The sequence below is a fragment of the Tricharina praecox genome (genome assembly GCF_024521635.1).
Source record: "Tricharina praecox strain CBS 144465 chromosome Unknown BZA05scaffold_3, whole genome shotgun sequence".
NCBI lineage: Eukaryota > Fungi > Ascomycota > Pezizomycetes > Pezizales > Pyronemataceae > Tricharina > Tricharina praecox.
In genome coordinates this window covers 309899-337698 of record NW_026250405.1, presented here as the reverse complement: position 1 = coordinate 337698, position 27800 = coordinate 309899, and the positions used below count along the sequence as shown (strand labels likewise).

Below are 27800 nucleotides of genomic sequence, written 5' to 3'. Positions count from 1 at the left end.
AGGAAGCAACGCTGCTGACAGGAGTCAAGTTGGGAATCGAAGGGTGTTGCAAACCGCACTGCGACTCGGTCTGCTCCACAATCTTCAGACAGACCCATAGTCAGACAGGACCAGCCCATCCATCCAGGCAGCGAACCAGCCAGAGGACCGTGGCCTGTCTGTGCTGCTGTTGTTGTTGTCGTTGCTGCTGTTGTTGTGTCAGCATTGTTGGTTGGCTACGGTATCCTCGTACATAGGCGCCTCTTCGGGTAGCACGCGACTATCGTCCATTGCATGCTTGTTGTCCTTCTGCCACGGCCCTGGACCACTCGACTCCATCACGAAGTATGTACCCTTGTACAGGTTTTTCTTCTTCTGATCCTCTCTTTGCTTTTCCATGCGTATCGAGGACCTCTGGGTGGTTGTGGTGGTGGTGGTTTGTCCCGTCTCCTTCTAGCCACTGCGCATAAGACATCTACCTACAGCGGTAGCTACTCTACTTTACCTGCTTGGCTAGTGGCTCATCCGGGGGGGTGGGGTGGCAGTGTGGAGGGGGGGGTGAGAGGGGCGAGGGGGAGGGGTGAGGGGGAGGGGTGAGGGGGGATGCAGAAGAGAGTGTGGAGTTGGCGGGCTGATGATTATGGTGACAAGGTACAGAGCTCGTGCATGCTCCCGACACCTCCGACAGAAAGTATCCGTACACTCGACCCAACTATCCTTACCACTCAATAGTCGCACAGCCTGCCCCCTCTAATCTTTTTTTCCCGTGGCCGCAGTATTCGCGTGCAAGTATAAGACCATGCTGCCTCCTCGACTGTATTCGGCTTCCGCAACTGCAACTGCTACTGCTATTCCCTACTTCTCCAAGCCATTGCTTACCAGTCTCCGTCGTCCGCCCTCCACTCCTGCTGCTGCTGCCCTTCGCACCCAACGCTCCACCTCCGCCGCCACCTGCCTGTCGACCGCTTCCCCGCCGTCGTCCACTGCCTTTGCTGCTCGCCCGCCGCCCTCTCTCTCCCGCCGAACCCTCTCATCTTTCGCACGAGCGAAACACGTTTGCCTTGGTCAGGCCTCAGAAACAAGTCAACTACCCGCAATGACTATCCCTACTCGCTCCTCTTCGACCGATGACCATGATGCGTACGTCATATGCTCCCTTTTCAATGTTGAAGTTCGAGTGAAACCCGCCTCGTGCTTCCCGCCTCGAGTACTCGCCGACCTTCCACCCGCCGAAGCGGGTGGAAGCAGAACGGCTCCACGTCACAAGTCACGATGCTTCCTGCCTTCCTCCTCATTTCTTTCTTTTAAACACCGCGCCCGCGTTTCATCGTTCCCCATACTGCTCCCCATACTACTCTCCATTCTACTCTCACACACAACACTGCATTCAATCACTGCCCAGATGGCTCCAGACTGCGGAGTTCCGGAAATCGTGCTAACTGAAGTTCCCTCCAACAGCGTCTCGTCTTTCGACTTCAGCCACATGAAGTTCCAGATCGACGGTTCGAGCTCGTCGTCCCCTCACCCAACGACTATCGACTTCGATACCTCGTTCGACGAGGCCGCTCGCAAGGCTCTGCACATCCAGGGTCTCGTGCCTCCGGCCGTCGAGGGTTTCTCCAAGCAGGAGCGTCGCTGTAAGTTGCACCGACCGTACCTTGTCTCTTCCTTAGTCCCGGTCGTCGTGCACCGTACGCCGTCGAGAGCGTTATTCCCTCAGCGCTGGTGGATGTCTCAGAGCATTGCGCGTCTCGGGAGAGTGAATCCGTTAGGTGGCGCGGGCTGTGTCTAGTGCGCGGTCTTCCCCGACATGTCTTCCCCGTCGCTACGGATGTCCCAGTTGCGTAGCGTTATGCGGGGCACCCCTGGCTCGGAACGGTGGCCACTCACTACCGCCGACTCTGTGACTCGATGCCGAGAAATGCTGCCGAGAACCTCGAGCTAATTGATCGCATAGGCATGGAGCAAATCAACCTGAAGAGCACCGCCATCGACAAGTACAGCTACCTGTCGAATCTCCGCAACACCAATGCCGGTCTTTTCTACCGCCTCCTCATCGACCACATGAAGGTTTGTCTTTCGCGTCTTCTCTGCCTTAGTCCGTCCGGTCGCTAACCGAACTGCAGGAGCTCACCCCCTACGTGTACACCCCCACCGTCGGCGAGGCTTGCCTCAAGTGGTCGCATATCTACACGAATCCTGAGGGTCTCTATCTGTCGTACACGGACAAGGGAAACCTCAAGGACGTCGTCGCCAACTGGCCCCAGGAGCTCGTCGAGATTGCCGTCGTCACTGATGGATCCCGTATCCTCGGTCTCGGAGATCTCGGAGTGAACGGCATGGGTATCCCCGTCGGAAAACTTGCCCTCTACGTCGGATGCGCCGGTATCCACCCCGAACGCACCCTACCAATCACCCTCGATTTCGGTACGAATAACGAGGAGTTCCTGAAGGACGACCTGTACATGGGCGCGCGACACAAGCGTGTCTCCGAGGACGAGCAAAAGGAGTTCCTCGATGAGATGATGACCGCCCTCACCGATAGGTGGAGGAGCATCGTCATCCAGTTTGAGGATTTCAAGTCTCCTTTCTGGTCCCTTGAGCGGTATCGCAACACCTACACCGTCTTCAACGACGACATCCAGGGAACCGGTGCCGTTATTCTCGGCGGTCTGATCAGCGCCTTCAAGAGGTCCTCCCTCCCCATGAAGGATCACAAGCTCGTCTTCATGGGTGCCGGCTCTGCCGCCACCGGTGTCGCCGAGCAGATCTGTGGACTGTTCACTCGCAATGGCATCCCCGAAGAGGAGGCCAAGAAGATGTTCTGGCTCGTCGACTCACGCGGTCTCGTTACCAAGGATCGCGGTGATACATTGGCCGATCACAAGATTCATTTCGCTCGCGAAGACAACGATGGCAAGCAATACAAGTCGTTGGAAGAAGTCGTCGAGAATGTGAAGCCCACTTGTTTGATTGGACTCTGCACAATCGGAGGTGTCTTCACCGAGCCGATCGTGCGCAAGATGGCCGAGCTGAACACCGAGCCGATCATCTTCCCCCTCTCGAACCCTTCCAGCAAGTCGGAATGCACTTTCGAGCAGGCCATGAAGTGGACTGACAACCGCGTCATCTTCGCTTCTGGATCCCCCTTCCCCTCTGTCGTTGTCGATGGCGTCGAGAAATCCCCCGGTCAGGGAAACAACAGTAAGCACCCCACCTTCTGTGTATCCGATGCACTTTGATGCTAACATTTCTCCAGTGTACGTTTTCCCTGGTATCGGATTGGCTACCATTCTCTGCGAAGCCGCCCACGTCACGGAGAGCATGATCTACGCTAGCGCCGCTGGTCTCGCCACCTCTCTGAACGAGGCTGAGATTGCGCGTGGTGATCTCTACCCCGAGCTCAAGAGGGTTCGCGAAGTCTCGGTCGTCGTTGCCCGCGAAGTGATCCGCGCAGCCCAGAAGGAGGGTGTCGACAGGCACAAGCTTCTCCAGTTCCTCTCGGACAAGGAGTTGGACGACTACATCAGGTCGAAGATGTACGACCCCAAGGTTGTCGAGCTCCCCAGCCGCAACGTCTCGAGGGGTGGGAGCCCTTCCCGTGAAGGATCTCCCAATCACGATCGTGGACGCTCAAACCTGTAGACTGCTCTGGCAACTACTACAGGCAAGAGATGACAGGATGGGCATAATGTTTTAGTGGGACTGGTTTCGTCTTGTTCATGTCTTTTTTGGGCATTGTTTTATCGGGGTTCATGGGGTGTTTTTCCGCTTTCTTTTTTTCTTTCTTGTTTGGGGATTCAACTTTTTAACGGGGTTTCCGATTTTCTGGTCTTTTTTTTCTTCTTTTTTATCCCCTCGGCTTTTTATGAGGCATGGCTTGGCGATACCTCTTGTTTTTCTTGTTTCTTGTGTGTTATTCTAGGGATCGGGATCGGATCGGGCCGGGAATACCGGTATGGTATGGTTAAATGAGGGGATGGACATCGCAGAATCGAGATAGAGTAGAAGTCGTCAAAGCAAACTGGTCGCAGTACCTATACTTGGAAGTGCCATTGATACAGTGAAGCTGTTGCGTGAATGCTGTGTGAATGTTGCGTGAATGTCACTCGTATCACCAGGGTAAACAAAGGAGAATGATGATTATACATGTGGTGCCCGGATAATCTTGCCGGTCCTAGAGGGTCGGTGAGGTCAGTGCACGGACAGTCGGCGCATCTAGGCGCACCATATGTACTCTTTGTAGACCCCCACATCAGACGGCAACATGCGCTGCATACATACAAGGATAGATGGATGGATGGAAGCTCGAAGAGTCCAGAAGGCGGGGATGGCGGGGATGGTGAGGGTACCGTACATGGCACTGTAGCATGTTCTACCGGCATATAGGAAGCACGTACTCTCGTCGGTAGACGTTGACTACAGTAGGTTGTGCGGTCAGCAGTAGACATCCCGTATATACCGGTACATAGCATCCGTGTATATAGCACTGTAGTATTGCTTGGAGCGGCGCAGGTTGGTGGGAGAGCCTGAGGGGTGGGAGTGGCGGGCGAACGCCGAACACAAAACACAAGCACGGCAGCTGGGATCTCTGAGAGACCGAGTTTTCGCATTCATCATTCCACACTCGGTATTCGACCGTTGATTCGGACCTTGACTCCTGCTCGTGGGAGGGCTTCATGTGGAAAGTAACAGACGTACTCGCCACCAGCTCGCGTTTGTCGCTATTCTTTTTTTTGTTTTTGTTTAGTCAGTAATTGCATGCACGTTTGTTGCTATTCCGCGCTGTGGGAACTTGTTCATAATCACTCACTCGGCACTCGAATGATTGCGTTGATGTCGAACATGTGTCGACACCTTCGAATGAAGCGGTTGTCTACTGAAAAGCAAACTTTTGAGTCGCGGCTAGTGCGCTAGTTGTGGTTGCGTGAAATCGCACTCGCTTCACCTCTAAAATCACACCTTTCCTCCCAACTCTTCCTCCCTTTCTCCTCTCCCCTCCACTCATTAACTTCTTCTCCTTCTTTCCCGTCCCACTATTTGATGGTTCATGCTGCTGACTTTAGGTATTTTTCACTGTCTGAAACAGATACTAGGGAGAAACCGACACTAGGGATACTGGCTGTAATGGCACAGTAATAAGCGACGACGTGTTTTACTTGTTTCGGTACGTCCTCTCTCCCTCCTCCACCCCGTCCGCTTAGCTTAATACTTACTTGTCTTCTCTATTCGGCAACAGGGCTTAGATCCTCCGCTGGCTTGCCCGGTCACCTAGTAAGTCCTTGATATTCCGGGCCTAATAAATTAGGTCCCGTGCGGCGGATGGCCCAGGACAGACTGGACGGACCATTCCTAGGCCTGATCGGCTTTCTCAACGACTGGAAGAATCCGCCGATTCCCATATTCCCTGATATGGTTGAGTAATATAAACCCACCCTCTGTTTACTTCCAGGATAACCTTACAGAGCTATTAAAGAAGTATAACTTGTTTTACCAAGTTATACGCGGAGGTTTTCTTCCTTTCCTGTGAACGACGGGCAAAGGTCTTTCCTCCTAATGTTGTTGCTCTGGCCGCTGTGCGAGACAGCGACATTGACTTGGTGTGTGGGTGAGTTAGTTGCTGCTGCGGCCGGTAGCAGTCGGCGTACCAAGTGGCAAAAGTGCTGACTCAGCGGAGAACTCAATCTTCTCCGATAGTTGCAACTTGGCCGTCGTTCGGCGAAGGGTATGGAGTATCGGCGTAATTGACTGCACTCGTGATTGACGGCTACTTCCAGTGTTGCGGTCCACTGCCGGATGCTACTTAGTCATCAATGACAGCTATGATTGTTGCTGCTCTTCTGGCCGCGGCGTGAGAGGATTGTTGATATGAATGTGAATTGTATTGATACCATGTAAATACAGTCTATACTACGGAAATAAAAGAGAGGGTACCCAAAGAATACCTTGCGATAATGGCAAAAAGTAAGCTCTTGGTGCCGAGGCCACAAACCTAGCTACGGCGGTCCACTGAGGTCTACCGCCGCCAGCGATTCACTTCCAATCACTCGGTCGCCTACCACCGCCGGTGTGCTGCAATAATACTAGTAGAGTAAGGGGCTGCATGCGAAATAAAACAGGAAGATCTCTCTCTCTTGAATATCCATCCACGGCTGCTTCCCGTGTCCTTAGCTAGTCTCTATTCTTTAATCACGGCTACGAAGTATTATTTCTCTGGCAGCTGCAGTGCGCGAGAGGATCCTATCGCTTGATTGACAACGCTTTCGATCCACAGCTGCTTCCCGGCGTGTCCCTGATTTTAAGTATTCGTCAACCATGGCTACGAAGTCTCGTGGCCCCCCATTGGGGTAATCCATGTTCTATTCAATACTCTTTCCTGCCATACTGACCCTGTAAAGGGCACGGGTTCCCGCCGACCGGCTGCCCTAGGCAGTGGGCACCGGCCATGGAGACGCCACGGGGTGCATCACCCATCACTCGCTCGGAGCCATAAATAGTACAGTCACTCGTTATGCTTTGGAGCTGAGGCGAGTCGAGGAGGAGGAGAAGGGCGCCAATGCCGAGGAGGAAGAGGATGAAGCTGAAGCTGAGGATCCAAGCGACGTAGAATAGCGGACCAGAGACTTGCGATGGAGGGGGGGACGACTCGAGGGTGCGGGGGGCGGAGCGAGCAGTGGAGGCGGACGTGGTGGAAGAACGATCGTTACCTCTTGCTAGCGCTGCCTCTGCTTAGTGCGCTCACATACTGTCGGGAAAGGCCAGGGCGAAGGGCAAGGGAAGCCACATCGGGCCGCCTGATCAAAGTTGGGTTGGGCAGTGGCGTGGAAACGGGGGGACGTGCGGGTAGATAATATTGCTATGATTTAGATAGGTCGCATGAAATCAATGAATCAACAAAAAAAAGCTTTAGAAGATGCTCAGTTTGTCGCACATTAGTTGCACCGCTGATCACTCGATCTGCGTGGTCTAGTGAATGTAGACGGACGGTTAGCTTTCAGGCGTGTGATATTCGGCGTGCGAGGTGATCGACCGTCTGCGGCAATTAGAACGTCACGTTTTCTCGGTCGTTCCAAGCACTTTTTGGTGGGGACTAGCCCTCTGGCGGCGACGAAACTGAGTGTAAACTAGCCGCCCAAAAATAGCTATAATACCATCCCCCCTCTGCCCCTCCTTCTCTCCTTCTCTTTACAACCATCACAGCTTCCTTTCCTCCTCGGCTATTCATCCTTCCTCCTTCCTTCCCACCCTCCATCGCTCCTTCCTTTCCACCCACCCTCCCTCCTTCCTTCCATGAGCCCGGGCTCAATCGTCGAGGTACGTCGTTCTCTCCCCTCCCAACTTTATACTTCCAGGATAACCTTACACAGTTATCCTGCTCAGCCGGAGTAGCGAGGAACTGAGGGATCCGTGCAATCGGTCTACAAAGTAGACGGTTTCAGCAACAGTAGACGGATCCAACCCTCGAGGCTGAGCAGAAAAGATCTAAGGATGGGGTTTTCTCTTCTGCTGCCAGCGAAGTTCTTTCCCCCTTCCTCCGGGAGTCTAAGTCGGGTGAGAGCCGACTTGCTCCCGGAGGATGGCCTCTCCGAAACCGGGTGACAGACGGTTTCGTGTTGACGAGGAAGACAAAAACAAAGAAAGTATAACTTCCGAGTTATACGCGTATAACCTGGTCTACTACCCCCCTCCCAGGTTATACGCGGAGATTTTCTTCCTTTGCTGTGAAATGCTGTGAGAGAGCATTGAGCAAAGGTCTTTCCTCCTGGCCATGTATGTCATGTGTGAGAGACATGCTACATGCGTGGCCACGGCCCATGCCTCCGAAACCGGGCTACAGACGGTTTCGGACGAGCAGATAAATAACCAAAGAAGTAAAGTACCCTGACAAAAAGGAATGGACAAAGCCCGTTTTACACCCAAACATACCCTCCACCTGGTGGAAAAAAATCGTCTCTTTCACAGAAGCGTTAGAATCACAAGCTTCTTCATCAATAAAAACTTTGACGACTTTCATCACGGATTAGGGCTATATGACGTCATATTATACAGGAGTTGAAAAATGACATGACATTTTGTATGGGGCTCCCATACAAAAAGCTACTTGGCAACCATTAACTTTTCCCCGTATGGTATTGCTCCACAACAACGGTTCGGAACTCCGTGAGGAGTTCTCATATCGTTTTTGGTGTAGTTATAGAGGTCTCCCGAGGGTCTCTGATTTTTTTCGATACGTTGTGGTTGTAGCGGTGGCTGAAAATGGCCATTTTTGGTGTAAAACGGGCACTGTCCAATCCTTTTTGTCCTAGTACTGTATAACTTGGTCTACTACCGCCCCAAGTTATCCGCATATAACGTGGTTTATTAACCCCCATGTTACACGCGGAGGTCGTCTTCCTTTCAGAGTAAAGGTCTTACCTCCTAGCCATGCAGGAGTGAGATGCATGCGCCATTGGCCAAATGTTGTTGCTCTGGCCGCTGTGCGAGACAACGACATCGGCTTCTGAATCGACTGCAGTCTTCTGCACTCTCGATCCACGGCTGCTTCCCGGTGTGTCCCTGATTCTTGGTCGTCAACCAAGGCGACGAAGTATCGTGGCCGCCAATACTACTCCATGTTCTATCATATAATTATGCCCTCCTCGCCATGAGTGACGGACATGACCGAAGTCAAATGTTGCTGCTCTGGCCGCTGTGCGAATGGATGATATCGGCTTCGACGGCAGGTTGCACTCCCGATTCACGGCTGCTTCCCGGCGTCAGAAAAGGTCGGGCTCTTCTCTTCCGCTGCCGGCAAAGTAAAACTGCCGCCGAGTGAGGACGCTGTTTGGTTTTCCCTTAAGAGCGTGTGAGATTCCATGATTCAAACTAGGTATATAGCGCATTGCGTCGCCGGCTCTGGTATGCATGCTACCTACTCTACAGCGTGGGAGTTCGGAAAGTCACGCCTTGCGTATGTAACCGGCTCGCTGGATGTATCGCTACATACCAAACAAAGTATTGCCGCGCGTCTTTGTAGTCCTACCTACTGGGACACATCACTAGCCCGCGTAACGGATTATTGTGAAGTCGTCGTAACTTGAAAGTTGTCGTTCTTCGTGATGATTCTAAACACTAAACTAGGTACACTACACTGCAATACACTACACTACACCCTACATATATACACGGCAAAGACAGTGACCTCTTTATCCCTCCTCGTGGTAGCAAGCCCTCCCGCATCCCTGCGGAAGAGAAGAAAATAATCCCCAAACCCTTTTGCTTCCCCCCCAGCATCTCACTCGCCGCGCTGCTCCTTCGCCGCGCGATCACTCTTCCCACGGATAGTAGTACTAAGATCGCCGACCGGCAGATCAATGGGAAAGTCGACCGAGAGCAGCATAGCAGCCAAGAAGGCGTACCAAGCGAGGCCGGAGACGACTAGGAGGGTGCCGCCCGCGCCGTGTTGGAGTGTTGCAGCCGTGGCGGCGTTGCCCTCGCCCACGTTCCAGTACGCCGCCGTCAGCAGCGGGAACGCGATCGTGAGCCCGAGGAATATCCCAACCATCAACACGTTCGTTCGCACTGAGCAGATCAGGTAGATGAAGCTGAGGAGGCCCATGAAGAGGAAGTAGAACGCTAAGCGCGGAGGTTAGTAGGAGCGCGCGAGGGGAGGGACGGGGCGTGTAGTACCAAAGCTGTTGTAGAAGTCCACGCCGACACCGGCTTCGGTCACGAAGGGGGAGATGGCACCGAAGCCGGGGGCGAGTGTTGCGCCGAGGGAAAGCCAGAAGCCGGCTGTGTGGATTATTAGTATTTTTGCTGCAGGAGGATGGAGACCGTTGCCAGGTGGATGGATGCATACCGAATGAGCAGAAGACCACGAACGAAAATGTGTTGCCCAGAACGAACTCGAACAGTCCGCCGACCAACATGAGGAGGCCTCCGCAGAAGAAGTGTACACCGCTACACCAAACTAGTCAACACCCTTTTCACGCGAGTGATGCAGGAGTGGGGGAGAGAGGATGGACATACTTATTCGCAGAACCGCTTCCGTCCGCTCCTCGCCAGCCCACGAGTTGACATGCCAGTGGTGTCAAAGTCAGACACATTCCAGCGAGGGCCCTGCATGAACACGCCGCATCAGCACACTAGGTACATACACATAGCATGGAGTTCGTTCCGGTAGGAATGCATACACTGGTGTAGGATTGGCAAACGTCTTTCGGAGGTCTCCCTTGACCACGTTTGGCGGTGAGAAATACAGCTTCTCGAACAGCTCTGGTGTCATGGTGATGGTATCGCCGCGGCTCAGTTGTACGCCGTCCATCTTGCTGATCGTGTCGGTGCTGCTGCCGTGTTGTTTTTCTGCTCCGAGGGTGGTGGGAGTCATCGTACTCGCCAGGTTGTGATGTGTAGGAAGGTAAAGGGAGAGGCGGTGGAGGAGGTTGCGATTGAGGGCTTGGGGGGATGCAAGCACAGTTGATGGACAGAGGTTAGAGATCCAAAAACACGTACGACGCGGGGGATGTATGAATGTATTATAATCGCCAGACGCAAGAGGAATCTCCGTACGTGCGTACGAGCGAGTGTATGAGTGTACCGTATAGTAGCTGCATATCCATGTCTTATCCACAGGATTGCACGTCCCCCGTCCCCCTTCCCCCCTCCACTGACCCGGGGCGTCGATTGAGTGAGCTGCGCATGCGTTTCGCCCACAGCTCCATCCATCCATCCAACAACTGCCATGTCCGCGCGCCCGCTTAGCCCAGATAGAGAAGCGGCATGTGTGGGAGAATAGTACGTATGTGGGGTAGTTCCGGGAGCTGGTGGCGTGGTGAATCCGGAGAAGACACTATAATGCATGGCCCGCAGAAACATGTGGGGGCCAGGATTTCGCTGGGGGTGGTGAGCTAGGGGACGCCAGCTGTCAATATACATAGATACATAGTAGAGAGCCATGGCTACATACGATCAGACTCCGGGGGTGGACATGGTGGTTCATGGCTGCCATGCAGATTCCTCTCGGTGGCGCTCGATCCAGATTGTCCGTATGGAGCAGCAGCCTACCTACATAGGTACGGTACTTGTTGGTTTGGGGGGTGGGGGGGGGGGGGTGCAGCCGTTGGTACAGTACTATACGGGAGGTAACCAGTCTTCCACAGACGACGTACGTATTAGGTATTCGCTGAAAGTTGGTCGGATCGACATTGCAGGAATGGTACGGTCGAAAGCCATAAAATACATAGTGCGAAAGGCCAATGTGCATCCGGGAAAAGGACGGAAAAAGCGATGTGTGGGTTGGCCATATACATACCGTAGCGGATGGACGTTGACCTCTCGCACTACCATTTCGATCACGTTGACGGTCCTAGGCCTAGGCAGCACTATGTATGCCGCGGTGCGGCGCGACTGGGGGCTGGTAACAAGTACATCTGCTTATCGCTTTTGCTCTTGCGCACTTGGCTGGCTGGCTGGCTATCTGATCACTTCCAGCCACCATACAATTTACGCGGACCTCACATAGGCATTCAGCATAAACAAGCGAATCCCCACAGATCATCGGCCCACAATAGCTAGCAACCCTGGGGCCTGGAGTCTGGAGAAGCACCAATCCCACAAGCCCGGGTCGCGCCAAAGTCCGATTCGAATCCCGGGTGTCAGCATTCCGTTGTTGGATGCAGCGCGCTGCGCGACCCCCTGATTAACGGACGAAAGGAACGCGTACGAGTACATACGCGGAGCAATGGATGCGGACGGAAGGATATCGGTGGTGAGGGTCGGAGAGCTCTGCGACTCCGCATCGGAGACGTATTACTCGCTGCGCTGAGAAATTGCTGTATTCCGTGTTCCCATCCTTCCGACTATGATGTAGGTTGCTCGCCCGCTCGGTCGCGCGCAATCAATGTGGCTGGTGACGCGAGCCATCACGTGCGATGAGTGATATTGTGTGTACTCTTAGCAGTGGGCGTTGGGATCTGCCCCCCGGATGAGATCTCTTCCGGCTAAAAGTCCATCGAATCGGAACCGTTCCATGCAACCTAGATTCATGTTAGACTTCTCGGCTCGGACGGCTACTGCATGCCGAGAGCACCGATGTAGTTAGTAAGAATGTGGCTGCCGTGGTTAGCTCAGTGCGGGGAAGAACCCAACTTCAAGTTCGCTCATCCGAACGAACCCAACAACGCTTGACGAATATTCTCCTCCACATGTGACATGTATTGCGACTGACCTGCCCGAGGTGACTCCCCAGAATCATCGGTACATAAAGAGTAGAGTATCTACGGCCAGATTTAGTGGCCAAAGGTACCTATTCGTATGTACCAGCTACTTCCTCCCCTCCAGCCCACCCACCCTCCACCGGTGGCTGGCCGGCCCATTTCCAAGGACAGAAGTGGCCATCGCTCCTTGCCTTCTGCTCGTCCATTTATCTGCAACCAGTATTCGCGCACAGGGTAAATACCGGGGCAACCCCGGGATCCGGTCCGCGGATGAAACGCACGCCGAGGATTGCGTTAAACCCACTTGAAACTTCGCAGCAGACATCAGGAATCAGTTCTGTGCGTATGTAGGCAGTGTGGCTGCCTTGGATCCCAATGCACTCCATATATGTGCGTGGATCTGTAGACTTTTTTAAGTGCTTTGCCGTTCTTTGCGATTGTGGATGCTGTTTCGATCTGCCGTTTCCTTGCGATTGTGGATGGGGCTGTCCCGATCAGCCCATGGGCCATGGTACAGTGGCTATGGGTTATTGTCTGTGATCAGGGAACTCGAGTCTCGAGCCCGGGAGACTGACTGACCGATGGCAGGTTACCTATGCGGCTTCAACAATCAATCTAACGGCTCACTCACTACCGGCACCTAAATACCTACCAGTTTCTCGCCTCTGGGACTTGACCACCAACCCCCCCCGCCCCCTTCTTCTCTTCCACCTCCCCTGCGGATATCACAGCTACTCTATCATATATGCGATATCCGCACCCCTCGGCAGCGCCGGTTTTCATAGCGCAGGACCGGCTCGGTGGGCGGTGCGGCTAGGAGACGATCCAATCGAAAGCGGTGTGGGGTGCATTGCATGATGGGGTGCAGAACCAGCCACTATCGACCATATTAGTAGGACCGGACGTGATGCAAAGGACTGGGGTCTCGGTCACCGGCTTTTCCGCTCGAGATCCACTCTGGCTAGATTTCTCGGCAATGCTGGGCAGCAAGAGTGATGACGGGTGGCTGGCGGCCGGTGTGGTTGGCTAGAACCTAGGCCAAGGGGTCCCGCGTGCAATTCTGCCCGGATGATGAGCGGTTGGGGTTGGCGGGCACGTATGCACCCAGGTGCTTGCCACAATGAGACAATTCAACACTTGGGGGAGGCTGGTTGGGTCTCGGACGGATGTCGTTAGACGTCGGAAGTTCCAGAGTCCTATGTAGACTCGTAGGGAAGGACGCGCGCCCACGACGGTGATGGAGGAGGAGGCGGAGTTGCGAGGGCTCTTTGCCAATGACTCTCTAGGCCTGACGAGAAATGAAGCGCACACAGAGGATATAGAGGGAATGGGGATGACCGTCTATTCGATAGATGATGTTTGAGCAGGAAGGAAAAGAAGAAGAAGAAGAAGACGAAGACCCCGCCATGCCCGCCAACGTTGATTCCAGCCAACGCTGATGCCCAGTGCTAACCACATTCGGTTTCTCCCGCTGACAGGAGTTCTCCTTCACTTCCTCCTCTCGCCGACAGCTCCTCTCGCCGGAAGACCCTCCATCGCTCCGTGACTGCGGATACTTATGAGCAGCGGTACTAGTAGGGCGATGTCTCGACGCCATGCTGGCAGTGATAGGTATCACCGCGTGGGCATGAATCTGCAAGAGCGTTGAAGACTATTACTAGGCCTTCGATTACATGGAGTTCGGGCATCATGGATTCGCTCTCTACGCTCTCTCGGACTATGTAAGTACCGGTGTGAGACGGACGGACACCCGCCTCTTCACTTCATACATATGTACCGACAGGCCTCCAACAAGAACCCCCGGTCTCCTCACTGGCAGCATTCAACCCTGTAGTCATCCGACGCTGCGCCCACACACTGTAGCCGAGAATACCGGTAACTGACAAGGCTCTTCCCGACCTGTACTCTCTCCAAGCTCCATGTCGGAAGATGTTAAAACAGCGGCGCAGCACGGCCGGGCTGCGGCATAATGCCGAGGACCACGACTATACCGCTGACGAGGAGGACTGCCACATGGGTATAACTCTACCATGATAGTAGTTCCTGATAAGATGGTAGATCGGGTAATAGCATATCGCGTAAAGGCGTCTATCGCGAGCAGGGTTACTTACTTAAGCAGTTAGCCCGGATCATGCAAAGCACTCGGACACGATCGGACTGAGTACCGCCGGTATCGCAAGAATTCGTTTCCACTCCGGTTTCAGGACACAGTAGCAAGGAAAATTATTACAAGAGAAGTATTTGATAGAACACGGAGTATCCCAATGAGGTCCCCGATACTTCGTAGCCGTGGTTGGTAACTAGGAACCAGGGACACAAGAAGCAGCCGAGGCCCGTGGATCGAGAGTCGAGACTGCAGTCGATTTACGCCGATATAATCCTCTCGCGCAGCGGCCAGATCAACCAAATTCCGCTTAGGCGGCAATGCCTCTCGGACATACTGGCCAGGAGGAAAATAGTATTTGATAGAACTTGGAGTGTTGGGGGCCACAGTACTTCGTAACCCAGCCGTGTTTGGGTACTATAAACTAGGCTGAGAAGCAGCCATGGTCCATGCATTGAGATTGCAATCGATCAAGCTGATACACTGTACTGAGTTACCTAAGTTGCTCTGCGGAAGAGCCCACTCGCCGAATGCTTTTGAAATCACTCGTTGCCAACCTTTTTACAACAGTTAAGATTGGGTCCACAGAGGGAGGTGTAACAAATTTAAAAGCGCCGGAAATATAGGGTATAACTTGGGGGTAGTTGGGGGGCACGATACTTCGTAGCCGTTTTGGCGGACCGATGGAGGAGCGGTGGGCGAGAGCAGGACTTGTCGGCGGCAGTGAGGAACCGTACCTGTGTGGTTAGTAGGGAGCGTCAACATTGGTGGGTCCAGCGAGTCGTCTGCTCTCTTGGTCGTTCGCTCTCATTCTTCTCTCATCCATCATCTACCGAATAGACGATCAACTTTTATAAAGTACCAAGTCAAAAGTTTTCGTACACCTCCCCAAAAGCGCCACCACACCACAGACATATATCTCTATAACACAACAACCACACTTAAGAGAGTACTAATAATTGGCATATATTATGAATATATACTAATAAAGCTTCAATGAGATTTCCAGTTCGCCAGGCGGATTATTTTATGCGAAGTAGATGGCTTGGCGGATTTCCCTTTCACCGAGGCAGGTCATTTCCCGCCATAGATACAGCAACCATAAGATAGTATAAAAAAATGTGGACCATTAGAAGGTCTTCTAAATCAGGTAGAGAACCTCGATTGAAATTGGCACATAATTCTAACTGGTGGTGGTTGAGTAATGCCGTATGGGAGAGAAGTTGGTGTTGAAACTGGTTGTCACGCAATAATTTTGTATGGGGCCCCATACAAAATCTGAAATCACTCTCCAACCCGTGCACAACACCGTACCATGCGCCACCAATACGAAGCAAAAATCGTCAGGCTTCTTCTATGTGATGCATCATGCGATTCTAAAGCTTCTATGAAAGACTCGCTTTTTTTCTGCCACGTGAAGGGTGGGTTTTGGTTACTTGAAAATGGGCATTTTTGGTGTAAAACAGCCATCGTACGAAAATTTTGACCTAGTACTTTATCTTCTCATTCTTCTGTGTGTGCTTCCCTCTGGATCCCGTCTCCGGCCTGGAGGTTTGTGGGAAAAAGAACCGTCCGCATAACCGCGGTTAGCGACTAGGAACTACCTAGCAGGGACATGAGAAGCAGCTGTGTTTCGAAGGTGCACTCGTCTAAAAAGCCAATGTCGTTGTCTCGCACTGCCGCCTGAGCAACAACATTTTGGCCAATGGCCATGCATGCTTCACATGCATGGCCGGAGGAAACACCTTCAAAAAGAAGAAAACCTCCGCGTATAACCTGGGGGGGGAGGGGGGGGGTAGTAAACCAGGCTATACGCGTATAACCTGAGGGGGGGACAGTGGCCTAAGTTATACTTCTTTGGTTTTTTGGTTTGCTCGTCCGAAACCGTCTGTCCCGCAGTTTCGGGGAGCTGGCCTTGGCCATGCATGTCTCTCACACATGCATGGCCAGGAGGAAAGACCTTTGCTGTCACAGACTCACAGCAAAGGAAGAAAACCTCCGCATATAACTTGGGGGGATAGTAACCAAGTCATACTTCTTATTTTTTTCTTCCCCGTCACGAGACCGTCTGTCACCCGGTATCGGCGAGGCCATCCAACGGGAGCAAGTCGGCAAGTCGAGTCTTGACCGACTTGGACCCCCGGAGGAAGGGGGAAAGAACTTGTGCCGGCAGCACAAGAGAAAACCCCGTCCTTGGATCTTTTCTGCTCAGCCTCGAGGGTTGGATCCGTCTCTTGCAACAGTTTACTTTGTGGACCGGTTGCACGGATCCCTCAGTTCCTCGCTACTACGGCTGAGCAGGATAGCTCTGTAAGGTTATCCTGGAAGTTAAACGTTGGGGGGAGAGAGAACAACGTACCTCGACGATTGAGCTCGGGCTTAGGTGGAAGGAAGGAGGGTGGGTGGGTGGGAAGGAAGGAAGGAAGGGGGAATATTCAGCGGAGGACCTCTGTTGACGAATAAAGAAGAGAAGTAAGTATTAAGCTGTGACAAGGTGGAGGAGGGAGAGAGGACGTACTGAGGATGTAGTTGAAAAAGCTGATGTTGACTAAAATAATCCTAGGTCAGTACCATGAACCAACAATTAGTGCCGGACGGGAAAGAAGGAGAAGACGTTAAATGAGTGGATAGGGGAAGGAGAATTGGAGGAAGAGTTGGGAAGGAAAGGAGGGTTTTATAGGTGAAGCGGGTGAGAATCGAAATTCCAAGCAACCACTACTACCGCACTAGCCGCGACTTAAAAGTTTGCTTCATAGCAAACACCGCTACATTCCAAGGTGTCGACACATGTTCAACCTCACACGCAGTCATTCGAACTCCGAGTGAGTGATTATAAACACGTTCCCACAGCGAGGAATACTCGTGCCAAGGTGGTTAACACCACCCAGGGCACTCCTACGGAGTGCCCGACATGTTAAGCAGGTTTGACACGTCTACTATTTCTTCCCTTGTCCGCCGCAATCAACCCCTCCTTTCACCACAACCACAACTAAATAATGCCACCAAAGCGGGAACTTGAAGTAGAGACCTATGAGTCTATTGAGACTTGGATTTAAGAGGCTATCGACGTTGTGGAGGAGAGAGGGGAGGAAAAACATAACCTGCTGCTGCTCGGGAGTTCGAACTTCCACCACAAAGACTAAGAGCGAGATGAAACGGTCAACAATCGAAGAGTGGCCGAACAGGAAGTAATAAAACAGTTTCAGGAGATCAGGAACTTACAGTTTGCCTCTATCTAGATCTCTTAGATACGGTTAGGAAGTGTGCTCGCAAGAAGATGGTTACGAGCTGTGCGAATTCGATCCTCGCGCGTGCGAATGACTAAGCGCAAGCGAAGAAGCCCGCTGGTGCTGGTGTGCGCGCTGCTCGCGAGAGGGCTCGTGTAAATAATTGTTTGGTTTTGCCTCCACAACGTCGATAGTCTTTTGAATCCGAGTCTCAATAGACTTATGATGCTCTAATTTAAGCTTCCGCTTTGGTAGCATTATTTAATTGTGGTTGTGGTGGTGAAAAGGGAGAGCGGGGTGCTCGCGAGCGGGGTGCTCTTGAGCAGGCTCGTGTAAATAATTGTTGGTTTTTGCCTCCACAACGTCGATTGCCTTTTGAATCCAAATCTCAGTAGACTCATAGATCTCTACTTCCAGCTCCCGCTTTGGTGGCATTATTTAGTTGTGGTTGTAGAGGTGAAAGGGGGGGATGGATTGCGGCGGACGAGGGAAGACATTGTAGACGTGTCAGACGCGTAAATAATTACTGATTAAACAAAACCAAAAAATAATATCGACAAACGTGATATGGTGGCCAGCACGTTTGCTACTCTCCACACGAAGCCCTCCTACGCGCATGCGTGTGCAGTTTGAAGCTGCCACACCAGCCAACCTAAAGAGACACACCGAGACGACAGTTGGGCGGGGGGGGGGGGGTGCACGAGGAAGCTTCATTCATTCGCACTCGAAAGCAATGAATAAACCAAAAAAAGAGAGCGTCAACGGGGGAATGGTGATAGTTACTTCAATCCGAATAGCGATAGACGGAAGTCGTTTTAGAAGATCATTCATCATTCCTCGACACAGGGGGAAAGTGAAATTATGGCTCTGAGTGAGGGCTTCCGAGATAGACTCCAGGGAGAGGAAGATAAGATAGGTAGGCGGAGACGTGTGAAAAGTGGTTCTTTGACGTCTGTTTGTTTCGTGGGTACGAACTGTATCATCTGTCGTACCTAGACGGTGGGCGTAGGAGACGAGGTTGTCGCCAATGACTATAGGCTGGATAGGTATGCTCCAGCTGTCGAAGAAGATATAGTTCTCCGGCGAAAATGCATGCTTGCCACTTCTCACGCCCACTGATACCGCCCCCAGCGGCAGCAACCAACCCGCGCACCAGGTCAATGTCGTAGTCTCGCGCAGCGGCCAGAGCAACAACATTTGACTTTAGCCATGCATGCCCGCAGACATGCATGGCCAGGAGGAAAGACCTTTGCTGCGATCGCAGCAAAGGAAGAAAACCTCCACGTACAACTTGGCAGTACAACCAAGTTATACTTCTTTCTGAGCCAGCCTTAAACTGACTAAACATTAAGACCTTGTGGCCGCGCTCGATGAGAGCCGAAACACAGGGCGCTGGAAGTGATCAAGGTCTTATCCGAGATCGGCTTATCACAAAATGGCCAGAAGAAGTGGTGTGGAGTGTTACACACCAGACGAAGCTGCTGGGTGGTGAAATGAAACGAACGCAAGGGAAAACATCGAAAAAAACGAAAACAAGACCGCGGCGAGGGTGAGGGGGAGGGAGAAGGGGGAAAGGAACGGTCAAACCCCAGGAAAGCAAAAACAAGAGATATAAGTAAAAACAAGGGGGGGAAGAGACCACCAGGTTGCGCTTGCCACCGCAAAGGTTTTGAGACAGCAGACAACAGAACAGTCAAGTGAACCATGCAGGAATATCGATTGAAGAAAGGGAAGTTGTGGTTGATGATGTGAAGAGAAGGAGAGAAGAAGTAGAGGAGGAGGAGCGGAGGTGGTCTTTTATAGGTGGTTCAGGAGCCGCACGACCACTAGACCCCACCACAAGTTTCGCCGACGGCTAGCCACCAGCAACAATTCAAAGATGCACGTCCTATCACCCATTGAATCACGGGAATCCAGCCGCTTGCTGGGGATGATCGCGACAATTCAAAGGTTCAAGCCCTATCACCCATTGAATCGCGGGAATCCAGCCACTTGCTGTGTATGCTGCGTATATCACTCGATCGCGAGCGCGAGGCCGGTGACGTCATTAGCGCAGTTCGTCATTTATCACTCAACGGCTGGGACGACTTCGATTGTCTGGGTTTCAATGCTCGTCTCTCCAGGACAGGGCGGAGGACAGGGAAAGTCACATTGGGCCGCCTGACGAAAGCTCGGCTGGACAGTGGCGTGGAAACGGGGGGCGCACGTGTTGATGATACTGCCATGATCTAGATACCTAGGTCACATGCAATTAATGACTGAACAAAAAAAAATGTCCGTCTCTCGATAGCGGACTAGAGAGTTGCGGTGGAGGTGGGACGGCACAATGGCGTCGGTGGGCGCGGGTGCGGGGGGCAGGCCGAGCGGTAGAGGAGGGCGTGGCGGGGAACGGTCATTGCGTCTTCCTGCGCTCACATGCTGTCGGGAAAGGCCAGGGTGGAGGGCAGGGAAAGCTACATCTCGGGCCGCCTGACGAAATTTGGGTTGGAAAGTGGCGTGGAAACGGGGGGGTGCACGGGTAAATGATATTGCCATGATCTACATAGGTCGTATGCAATCAATGAATGAACAAACCAGCGGCCGTTTTACTTTGCAGGCAGCAGCAGAGACAACCCCGACCTTTTCTGCTAAGCCGGGCCTCGAGGGTTGGATCCGTCTATTGTTGCTACAAGCTGAAACCGTCTGCTTGCTAGACTGGTTGCACGGATCCATCAGTTCCTCGCTGCTACGGCTGGGCAGGCTCTTTTTTTCGCCGCCGCCAGAGGGCGAGTCCCCACCAAAATTTCCTCATCAGATCAAAGGACTCTGAGCAAGCAAACATGCGCCTATCGCCGGAGAAGGGCCAAAGTCCCCTCGCGCGCTGGAGTAGTGTTGGCGGCCACGATACGACGTACGTGGTTGAAGAGCACGAACTAAGGACACGCACGCCAGGAAGCAGCCATGGATCGCGAGTTCAGACTGCGGACTACAGTGCAGTCGGTTCGGAAGCCGATGTCGTCGTCTCGCGCAGCGGCTAGAGCAACAACATTGGCTTCGGTCATGTGCGTCACACATGACCAGGAGGAAAGACCTTTGCTGCGATCGCATCAACGGAAGAAAACCTCCACGTACAACTTGGCAGTACAACCAAGTTGTACTTCTTTCTCTGTTCAGCCAGACTTGAACTGGCTGAAGATGAAGACCTTGTGGCCGCACTCGATGAGAGCCGGAACACAAGGCGCTGCAGCGGCAGCAACCATCTTGCCGCTGGAAGTGATCAAGGTCTTATCCGGGATCGGCGTATCATGAAATGGCCAGAAGAAATGGTGTGGAGTGTTACACACCAGACGAAGCTGCTGGGTAGTGAAATGAAACGAACGCAAGGGAAAACATCGAAAAAAAGAAAACAAGACCGCGGCGAGGGTCAGGGGGAGAGAGAAGGGGGAAGGAACGGTCAAACTCTAGGAAAACAAAATAAGAGGCAAGCAAAAACAAGGGCGGAAGAGACCACCGGGTTGCGTTCCGCACCGCACGGGGTCTTGAGACGGAAGGCAACAGATCAGTCAAGTGAATCAAGCAGGAGTATCGATAGAAGGAATGGAAGTTGTGGTTAATAATGTGAAGAGAAGGAGAGAAGAACCAGAGGAGGAGGAGCGGAGGGGGTATTTTATAGATAAAGGTTTGAGGAGCCGCACGACCACTAGATCCCACCACAAGTTTCGCCGATGGCTAGCCACCAGCAACAATTCAAAGATGCACGTCCTATCACCCATTGAATCACGGGAATCCAGCCGCTTGCTGGGGATGATCTCGAACTGTCCTTCTGCGATTATCACTCGATCGCGAGTGCGAGGCTGGTGAAGTCCTTACCAAAGTTTGTCACTCATCACTCGACGGTCGGGATGACTTCGATTGTCTGGGTTTCAGTGCTCGTCTCTGTAGGCTACAGCAGAGAGCAGAGAAACTCACCTCGGGCCGCCTGATGGAAGTTGGGTTGCAAAGTGGCGTGGAAACGGAGGGTGCACGGGTAGAATTTGCTATGATCTTGATAGGTCGCGAGAGAGATCTTCACAATCTGGCAAGCCGCAATTTAAGATGTGTGCAAACCTGCCTCGTCCAACACAAAAACCGTCATGTGCATAATGACCACCTGTGACCTCGGGGCAACGACGTGGTATATCAAAAGCCCTTGACGGTCACCGACTCTCGGGAGTCCAAAAGACAAAGCACCGATGAACAAACTCTTCCGCACAGTATATCACTCGCTCATACCCGGCGGAAACATAAACCACCCCCCGACGTCTCAAAACAAGTCCCGGAAGCCCGGATTTCACCAGATTTGCTTTACGACACTGCTCTATCCTATTGCGAGCGTCGCCTCGTAAAACGCCCTGGCGTGGGTGGGTGAGTTACAGCTTTACAGCTTTACAGCCTCACAGGACGGCAATCGCTCGGCAGCTAGGTGCACTGGTGCAGGCTGCGTGCGCGAAGCGACTTAGTACGTAGAAGTTGGTACCATCCACTCCGGCAGTGCATAGCCAGTAAAGTGCGCAACGGATTATGGCGACGAATTGTTCTCGTAGGTTTGCGTTGGTCTCGAGCGGGTCTCGTATGTACTATCATATATAGTAGATTAGGTAGGTAGGTATCTCTGCGCTCGATTCCGCCTATATACTCCTGGATCCTCCCGACCATCCTCCCGACGTTCATCCCGGCGTTCCTGTTAGATGTTATGTGTTGGCTGTCGGTAGTGTTCACGGCTACCGGCCGCCAGCGACGCAACTCTGCCGCGCACGGCCGTTATTGACGATCTGTTTATGTACGGCCACCCAACTCCACTCGGGAGCCGATGCGGGAACCCGTTTGTTGGCTCGAGGGCCAACATACAACATATAAGGAGGCCTGCTCTGGCCGGAAGGCTACTGCGCACGGTGTAACAGTGTTGTGTTGGTTGTTCTCGACGTCGATTACTTCTAGATCCCACGTGCAGTGTGCACCACCTCAGTTCGATTTGCCGTCGATCGCCATGTCCATATCCATGTCCATTTATGTAGCCAGGCGAGTGATCTGCCGCGCACAGCCGTGATTGCCGATCGAGAGATATCACTCCTCGCACGGAAAGTCCTGGTGAGTCTCCAAGTTCTAGTCTAGGTACGTTCGCCATAGTCTAGATAGGCTGCATGCGGAATAAAACAGGAAGATCTCTCTCTCTCTCCCTCTCTCTCTCTCTAGTCTAGGTAGCCGCATGCGAAATAAACTGAAGATCTCTCTCTAGTCTAGGCACTTCGCAGGCATCACAGGAGATGATTAAACCAAAAAAAACACCAGTATTGCATCATCAGCAGCAGACTTATAGGCTATCTAGGTGCCTCATCACTTCAAGTACCAAGGTCTTTGAGCACTGTGGTATACCTATTTCCCCCACTCTCCCCACTTGGCCCATGATACCTCCTCGAGACCCAAACAGACCCAAGGACGGAGACAGACACGCCCATCAAGCACGATCAAATTGGCCGGATCATCATCCTTAAGTAGCGACGGGTGACAATCATGAAACTGGATAGATACTTCATACACCCAGATATTCGCATTTACTTCCATCCCAACCACGTTCCTGGTGGCTATCAAGACAGACGAGACAAGACAAGAATCACAAGAAACGTAAGATAAAATAAAAATACAACCATCTATTCCCAGTGCACTGCAGTGCACAAACAATAACACTTAACCAAATACAAATACACTCAACCAAATAACTATCATGCCCCCAACGCCCCAGCGCCTGTAAAAGTAAAAGTAAAAACCAAATACCCACCAACATAAACGCAATAACTCAGAGCAATCCCCTCCGTCTTCTACTACGCCCACTTCCCGAGCAAACTCATGAGCACCAACCCGGCGAGGAGACTGAACGCGGCAGCAAGAGTCCTGACAACGCCCGCGTTCCTCAGCTCGCCGCCCATCCAGTCGCCCGCGAGCATCTCGACGCAGCCGACCCATACGAGTATCCCCGCACTGAGCGCGTCGAGGGTGCCGAGCGCGATGAGTGTCTCCCTATCGTTGCCATTGAAGTAATTCCTAACGCCGATGCCGATGGCCATGCCGATAGGTGTGATGAGTGCGAACATGGTAGCGAGCAGGATCTTGACGGGGTTCAGCGCGCCCTGCGGCGAGAGGCCGGCGATGCGCGTGCCGAGCGCGAGGCCCTCAAAGCCCTGGTGGAAGATGATCACTACCAGCAGCGTCTTGAACACGCTGTCGCCCGCGACGACCAGCGTGATCCCGATCAGGATCGAGTGGAAGATGATCCCCATCTCCATCACCAGCACGGAGAGCTTGTCGTCGCCGGGCTCGGCGTGAGTGGGGGCGTGGGAGTGCGCGATCTCCGCCTCGGGCTTCTCGCCGGATGCGATCGAGGCACTGGGGCTCTCGCCTGAGGACTCGAGGTTGGCTGGCGCAGCGGCGGCGCGGCGAGCGTTGCGCGCGTTGATGATCCGGTTGCCGGCGTATTCGACCGAGAAGGCGAGGAGCAGGCCGGCCATGACGACCGCGGTCGTCGTCGCTTCGTATTTCAGCTCGCCGACACAGTCGTTGGTAAACATCAGGTCGGCGTGGGTCAGGAGGTGGACGAAGGCGGTAGCGATGATGACGCCGGTGCCAAACTGCTTGATCAGCGTGAAGGCGATGTTGGAGCCCTTGACCTTGGTGAAGCGGCGGAGCAGCAGCGGAAGGAACACCGAGATGGCGGACGTCGCGAGCACGATGAAGATGCTGCCGATTCGGAGCGGGATGTTGTATTTCCTGTCGACGCGCGCGCACGAGCTTGCTAATGCCATCTGCTCGGGCGTTCCACCGGTGCAGTGCTCGACGCCGGCGTGGAAGTGGCAGTTCTGTTGGGTGGTGGCCGCGACTGTTGTGGTCTCCTCCTCCTCATCGTGGCCCTCATGGTCTTCGTGGGCTTCGCCGGACAGACCCTCGATGAAGACGTCGTTTCCGGCAGCGTCGACACAGAATGTTTCTCCGTCGTGGGTGTGGCAGTCGTTGTAAGCGGTGGGCAGGGCAGTGGCAGCGGCGGCGTTGGAAGCGGTAGTGACGACGACCTCCTCGCCGGCGGGTTTAGGCATGCATAATCTAGAACACCATCGTGATCAGCGCCCGTTTCAGTCTCGGGGGGCAGCGGAAGTGACACATACTGTACTAGGTCGTGCAAGTGACAGTCATCAAGACTCGTGATGGTTGGCGATGCAGCAGATGAAGTGGCTGACTGTGCATGCACGGCGCCGAGGAGGGCCAGTAGCGGCAGTGCGCTGGTGTGGCGTGTAAACATCATCACGGGCCGTGTGTATAAGTGAAGAAAATGCCGTGGGGGCTATGATTTAACCGGTTCAATGCGGAGGGAGGGGAAGCAGTTATGAGAACGGGAGAGAGCAAGCAGAATATTCTCGGTGGGGGGAGAGGGGGTTTGAGGGGGTGGATGTGGGGCAGTGTTCCCCTTTGTATGCTCCGGCCTTTCCACCTAGCAGAGATAGCAGAGCCCGAGTAACCCCCAAGGTGTTTCTGCTCGCTCTCTTTTCTCCGCGCCTTTAACTAGGCTAGCAGGACCTAGTATCGCACGTACGCGGACGACGTAGCTGCTCTACCAAGGCTCCTTCCTCCCAGTGCGTTGCCGTGAAAACTCAAACCGATCGGGACTCTGGGCACGGACGGGGCGCTGTGAGACTGGTTCCGTGATTGTGGCTGGGCGCCCGCAACTCTTCTCGCTACACAAGTCCGTGGCAGAAAACCAACCCCCAAGGTGTTTGCGGGTGCGGCCGCCATCCTACTGAGTCGAAGCGAGGCAATAATCTCCACTGCGGAGATACGCAACGACAAGACTCGAACTCGAACTCGACAGCACAATCGACACTCGACTCCGGTGAAGCCTGTTGTTTTTTCCTCTTTCTCTCTACTGAATGACGCCAAAGTCCAACTCGCTTGCGATGTACTCCGTACCTCTGTAACTCCAGAATGTAGTTATCTCTGCGAATAGAGTGTCGGAGCTACATCCCTCGCATGAATACGAGAACCTTGTGCAGAGCAAGTAGTACCAAAGTCTGGAGTAGAGTATCACTCGTATGTATAACTCGTATAACTACTCCCCCGCCCACCCGCCGTCCCAACGCCCTCCCCACGGCAAGGCACAGACAGCGATGCCGGTATCTGCGGTATGTGCCATCATCCACGCGGCGCAGAGCATATGGATCTCCAACGGCTGCGGAAAATCGCAACATACCGGGTCCCGACAGGACGTTATGGCGACCCGGAGCACAGGAATGGGCCGATCCCGGGACATCGCATGGTTGTGTCTCCACTTTGTACCTCCTGGAACACGGCCCGGAGTCGGCGTGAGGGGCTGTGCTGCAACGGAAGTCGTGGAGAAGACTGGCGCTCTAGACACTATATCCGCATGCATGGCACTCCGCGTAGGGACGGTGCGAACGAGGGCAGAGGTGCAGAGGTGTGCATAGTGCATACTGCTATATAGAGTAGGAGGTATGTCGAGAGAAACGGTGTGTGCAACCTAACGTCAGGACTGGGCGCATTCGTTTGAGCACCCAATGGGACTCGGGTCAGAATCCATTCGCTGGCTTGGACATCAGCTCGCAATCAATCTCCAGAGGCCACCGCTATGTACGCAGTACGTACTAAGCTAGGTATCAATCATCAGAGCTAGGTTGACACTCGAACGAATCTTATCTTGGCGACGAAAAGTCTCTCATCCCTCGCGAAAACGAATCCTGGCCATCGATATGACATCTGACGGGCGCATACCCAACAGGGTACATACCGCAAGTCCGCAACCCCCAAACGTGGTGGCCAGGGCCCCGCCAAGCAGCCGGTGAGTGAGACGGCATGACGTGGAGTCGCTGTCACCAGGCCAGACCAGACCACCGTTACCCCGCCCGGGTGCTCACAGGTATGATGCCTAGAATCTAGATGTAGGCTCAAGAGAGTTATCTGCCGCGATATATAACCGTATAGAACACGCAACCGTGTCACAGCAATTTTATAGATGCGCAAAGCCAATTGCCGCCGCGGTGACGTGCTCCGCTTCCTGCGCGTCGTATTCGTCGTGTCCATCGCGCCCGTCGTGTTCATCGTGTTTGCTTCTCGTTCGGCGTCACGACCGTCTGCTTCGTATGTGCATACCCAGTCCGTCGAAGCACGACATTGTGCTTCAGTCGTTGGGTCGTTGGCTCGATGCCGGTTCCACTCGTTCTCCGCGGGCTCTTCCGGCTGATTCTATGGCCGTACAGCGCGAGAAGTATCGTTACATAGTAGAACACCTCGTATGCCACCTACCAGGCACCCACTGCATCGAATTGCGTGCGCAGAGGAGCCGGGTCGGCACATGAACGGCCAAGGCCTCTGGTCCACTCGCCCACTGCCCCACTGGCTGGACAGACAGAATCTTCCCCTCTGCTGCCCGCGGCCAATCGAAAGTGTCGGGTCGGATCGTTCTCCGCATCTGTCCGAACTGGTCAGCAAGTACCCAATGTACACAGAAGGTATTTCGTACATACATGATACATAAGATACCGAACCCAAGCCAGAACGCTAGATCGTGCGGGGTGTAGCTCTATCCGAACGATTGCTGCCTCTGTCTCTGGAGAAAACTGAGACTGCAAGTCTGCAAGTCTGCAGCGGTAAGCGTGCAGAGCCGCGGGCGGAGACAAGGAGGAATACGCTCGCTGAGTTTACAGCTGGGGGAAGTGGGGCCCGCCGGTCACAACTGACGAGTACTCTACTTGCTCCTCGCGTGTCTCTCTCGAGTATAACAAGAGGGCCTGGCCTTCTCGCACGCTGCCGTGTGGGTACCTCTCTGGGTACCGGGCGTGTGTACGACACGATGTACTCGCTCCTATGGCCCGCGTGTTTGCAAGGCCAGGCTCCATACGCCCGCAAAAACGGTGACCATCGCAGGTCTCTGACGCGGGCAGCGGGCCGCAAGCCGACCGAAACAGGTCTCGCATCTTAACTCGGGTCATCCGTACCTGCGTTGCGTGCCTGGTGCGTGCGTGCGTGCGTGCGTGCGTGCGTGCATTCGCAAGACATCATCAACCACCCAGGTTCCAGGCTTACATACCCACAAAATCCTAATCCCACATGGCGAGAAAAACGTTAAGCATCGGCCAGCCAGGCTCTGGCAGGCCCTGATCCCGCTACGTACTCTATGTAGGGGCTAGATCCGCGCACCTTGGTGGCCCATCTTTGGCCCATCTTTGGCCCATCTTTGGCCCATCTCCGGCGACGAGACCGGAGGACAGCTGGACC

The 27800-nt window shown here is 53.6% G+C and overlaps 3 protein-coding genes across 3 annotated transcripts; 1 reads left to right on the top strand and 2 right to left on the bottom strand.

Moving 5' to 3' along the window:
• Positions 1-594: 594 nt before the first annotated feature.
• BZA05DRAFT_386464 (malic enzyme, NAD binding domain-containing protein) lies at positions 595-4027 on the top strand. The gene is made up of 5 exons (XM_051482491.1): positions 595-1119; positions 1438-1616; positions 1937-2049; positions 2106-3183; positions 3239-4027. Exons 1-5 carry the CDS (start codon positions 779-781, stop codon positions 3622-3624), a joined length of 2097 nt encoding a protein of 698 aa, XP_051342849.1. The 5' UTR covers positions 595-778; the 3' UTR covers positions 3625-4027.
• A 5022-nt stretch (positions 4028-9049) lies between these two features.
• On the bottom strand, positions 9050-10613 carry BZA05DRAFT_386460 (GPR1/FUN34/yaaH family-domain-containing protein). Its single transcript, XM_051482490.1, has 5 exons — positions 10155-10613; positions 9991-10080; positions 9821-9921; positions 9649-9753; positions 9050-9594 (listed from the first exon to the last, which is right to left on the bottom strand). The coding sequence occupies exons 1-5, from the start codon at positions 10346-10348 to the stop codon at positions 9254-9256; spliced, it is 831 nt and encodes a 276-aa protein (XP_051342848.1). The 5' UTR covers positions 10349-10613; the 3' UTR covers positions 9050-9253.
• A 12258-nt stretch (positions 10614-22871) lies between these two features.
• Positions 22872-24954, bottom strand: BZA05DRAFT_386452 (ZIP zinc transporter-domain-containing protein). Its single transcript, XM_051482489.1, has 2 exons — positions 24680-24954; positions 22872-24617 (listed from the first exon to the last, which is right to left on the bottom strand). The coding sequence occupies exons 1-2, from the start codon at positions 24814-24816 to the stop codon at positions 23345-23347; spliced, it is 1410 nt and encodes a 469-aa protein (XP_051342847.1). The 5' UTR covers positions 24817-24954; the 3' UTR covers positions 22872-23344.
• Between the last annotated feature and the right edge of the window lie 2846 nt (positions 24955-27800).

Bases quoted from the DNA above. Each gene is read 5' to 3' on its own strand.
- BZA05DRAFT_386464 (XM_051482491.1), top strand. From the start codon at position 779: ATGCTGCCTCCTCGACTGTATTCGGCTTCCGCAACTGCAACTGCTACT. The intron at 1,120-1,437 runs GTACGTCATATG...TCCCTCCAACAG, and splicing joins TCGACCGATGACCATGATGC to CGTCTCGTCTTTCGACTTCA. The intron at 2,050-2,105 runs GTTTGTCTTTCG...ACCGAACTGCAG, and splicing joins TCCTCATCGACCACATGAAG to GAGCTCACCCCCTACGTGTA.
- BZA05DRAFT_386460 (XM_051482490.1), bottom strand. From the start codon at position 10,348: ATGACTCCCACCACCCTCGGAGCAGAAAAACAACACGGCAGCAGCACC. The intron at 10,081-10,154 runs GTATGCATTCCT...GTGTTCATGCAG, and splicing joins TTTGCCAATCCTACACCAGT to GGCCCTCGCTGGAATGTGTC. The intron at 9,754-9,820 runs GTATGCATCCAT...TAATCCACACAG, and splicing joins CGTGGTCTTCTGCTCATTCG to CCGGCTTCTGGCTTTCCCTC.
- BZA05DRAFT_386452 (XM_051482489.1), bottom strand. From the start codon at position 24,816: ATGATGTTTACACGCCACACCAGCGCACTGCCGCTACTGGCCCTCCTC. The intron at 24,618-24,679 runs GTATGTGTCACT...ATGGTGTTCTAG, and splicing joins CACTTGCACGACCTAGTACA to ATTATGCATGCCTAAACCCG.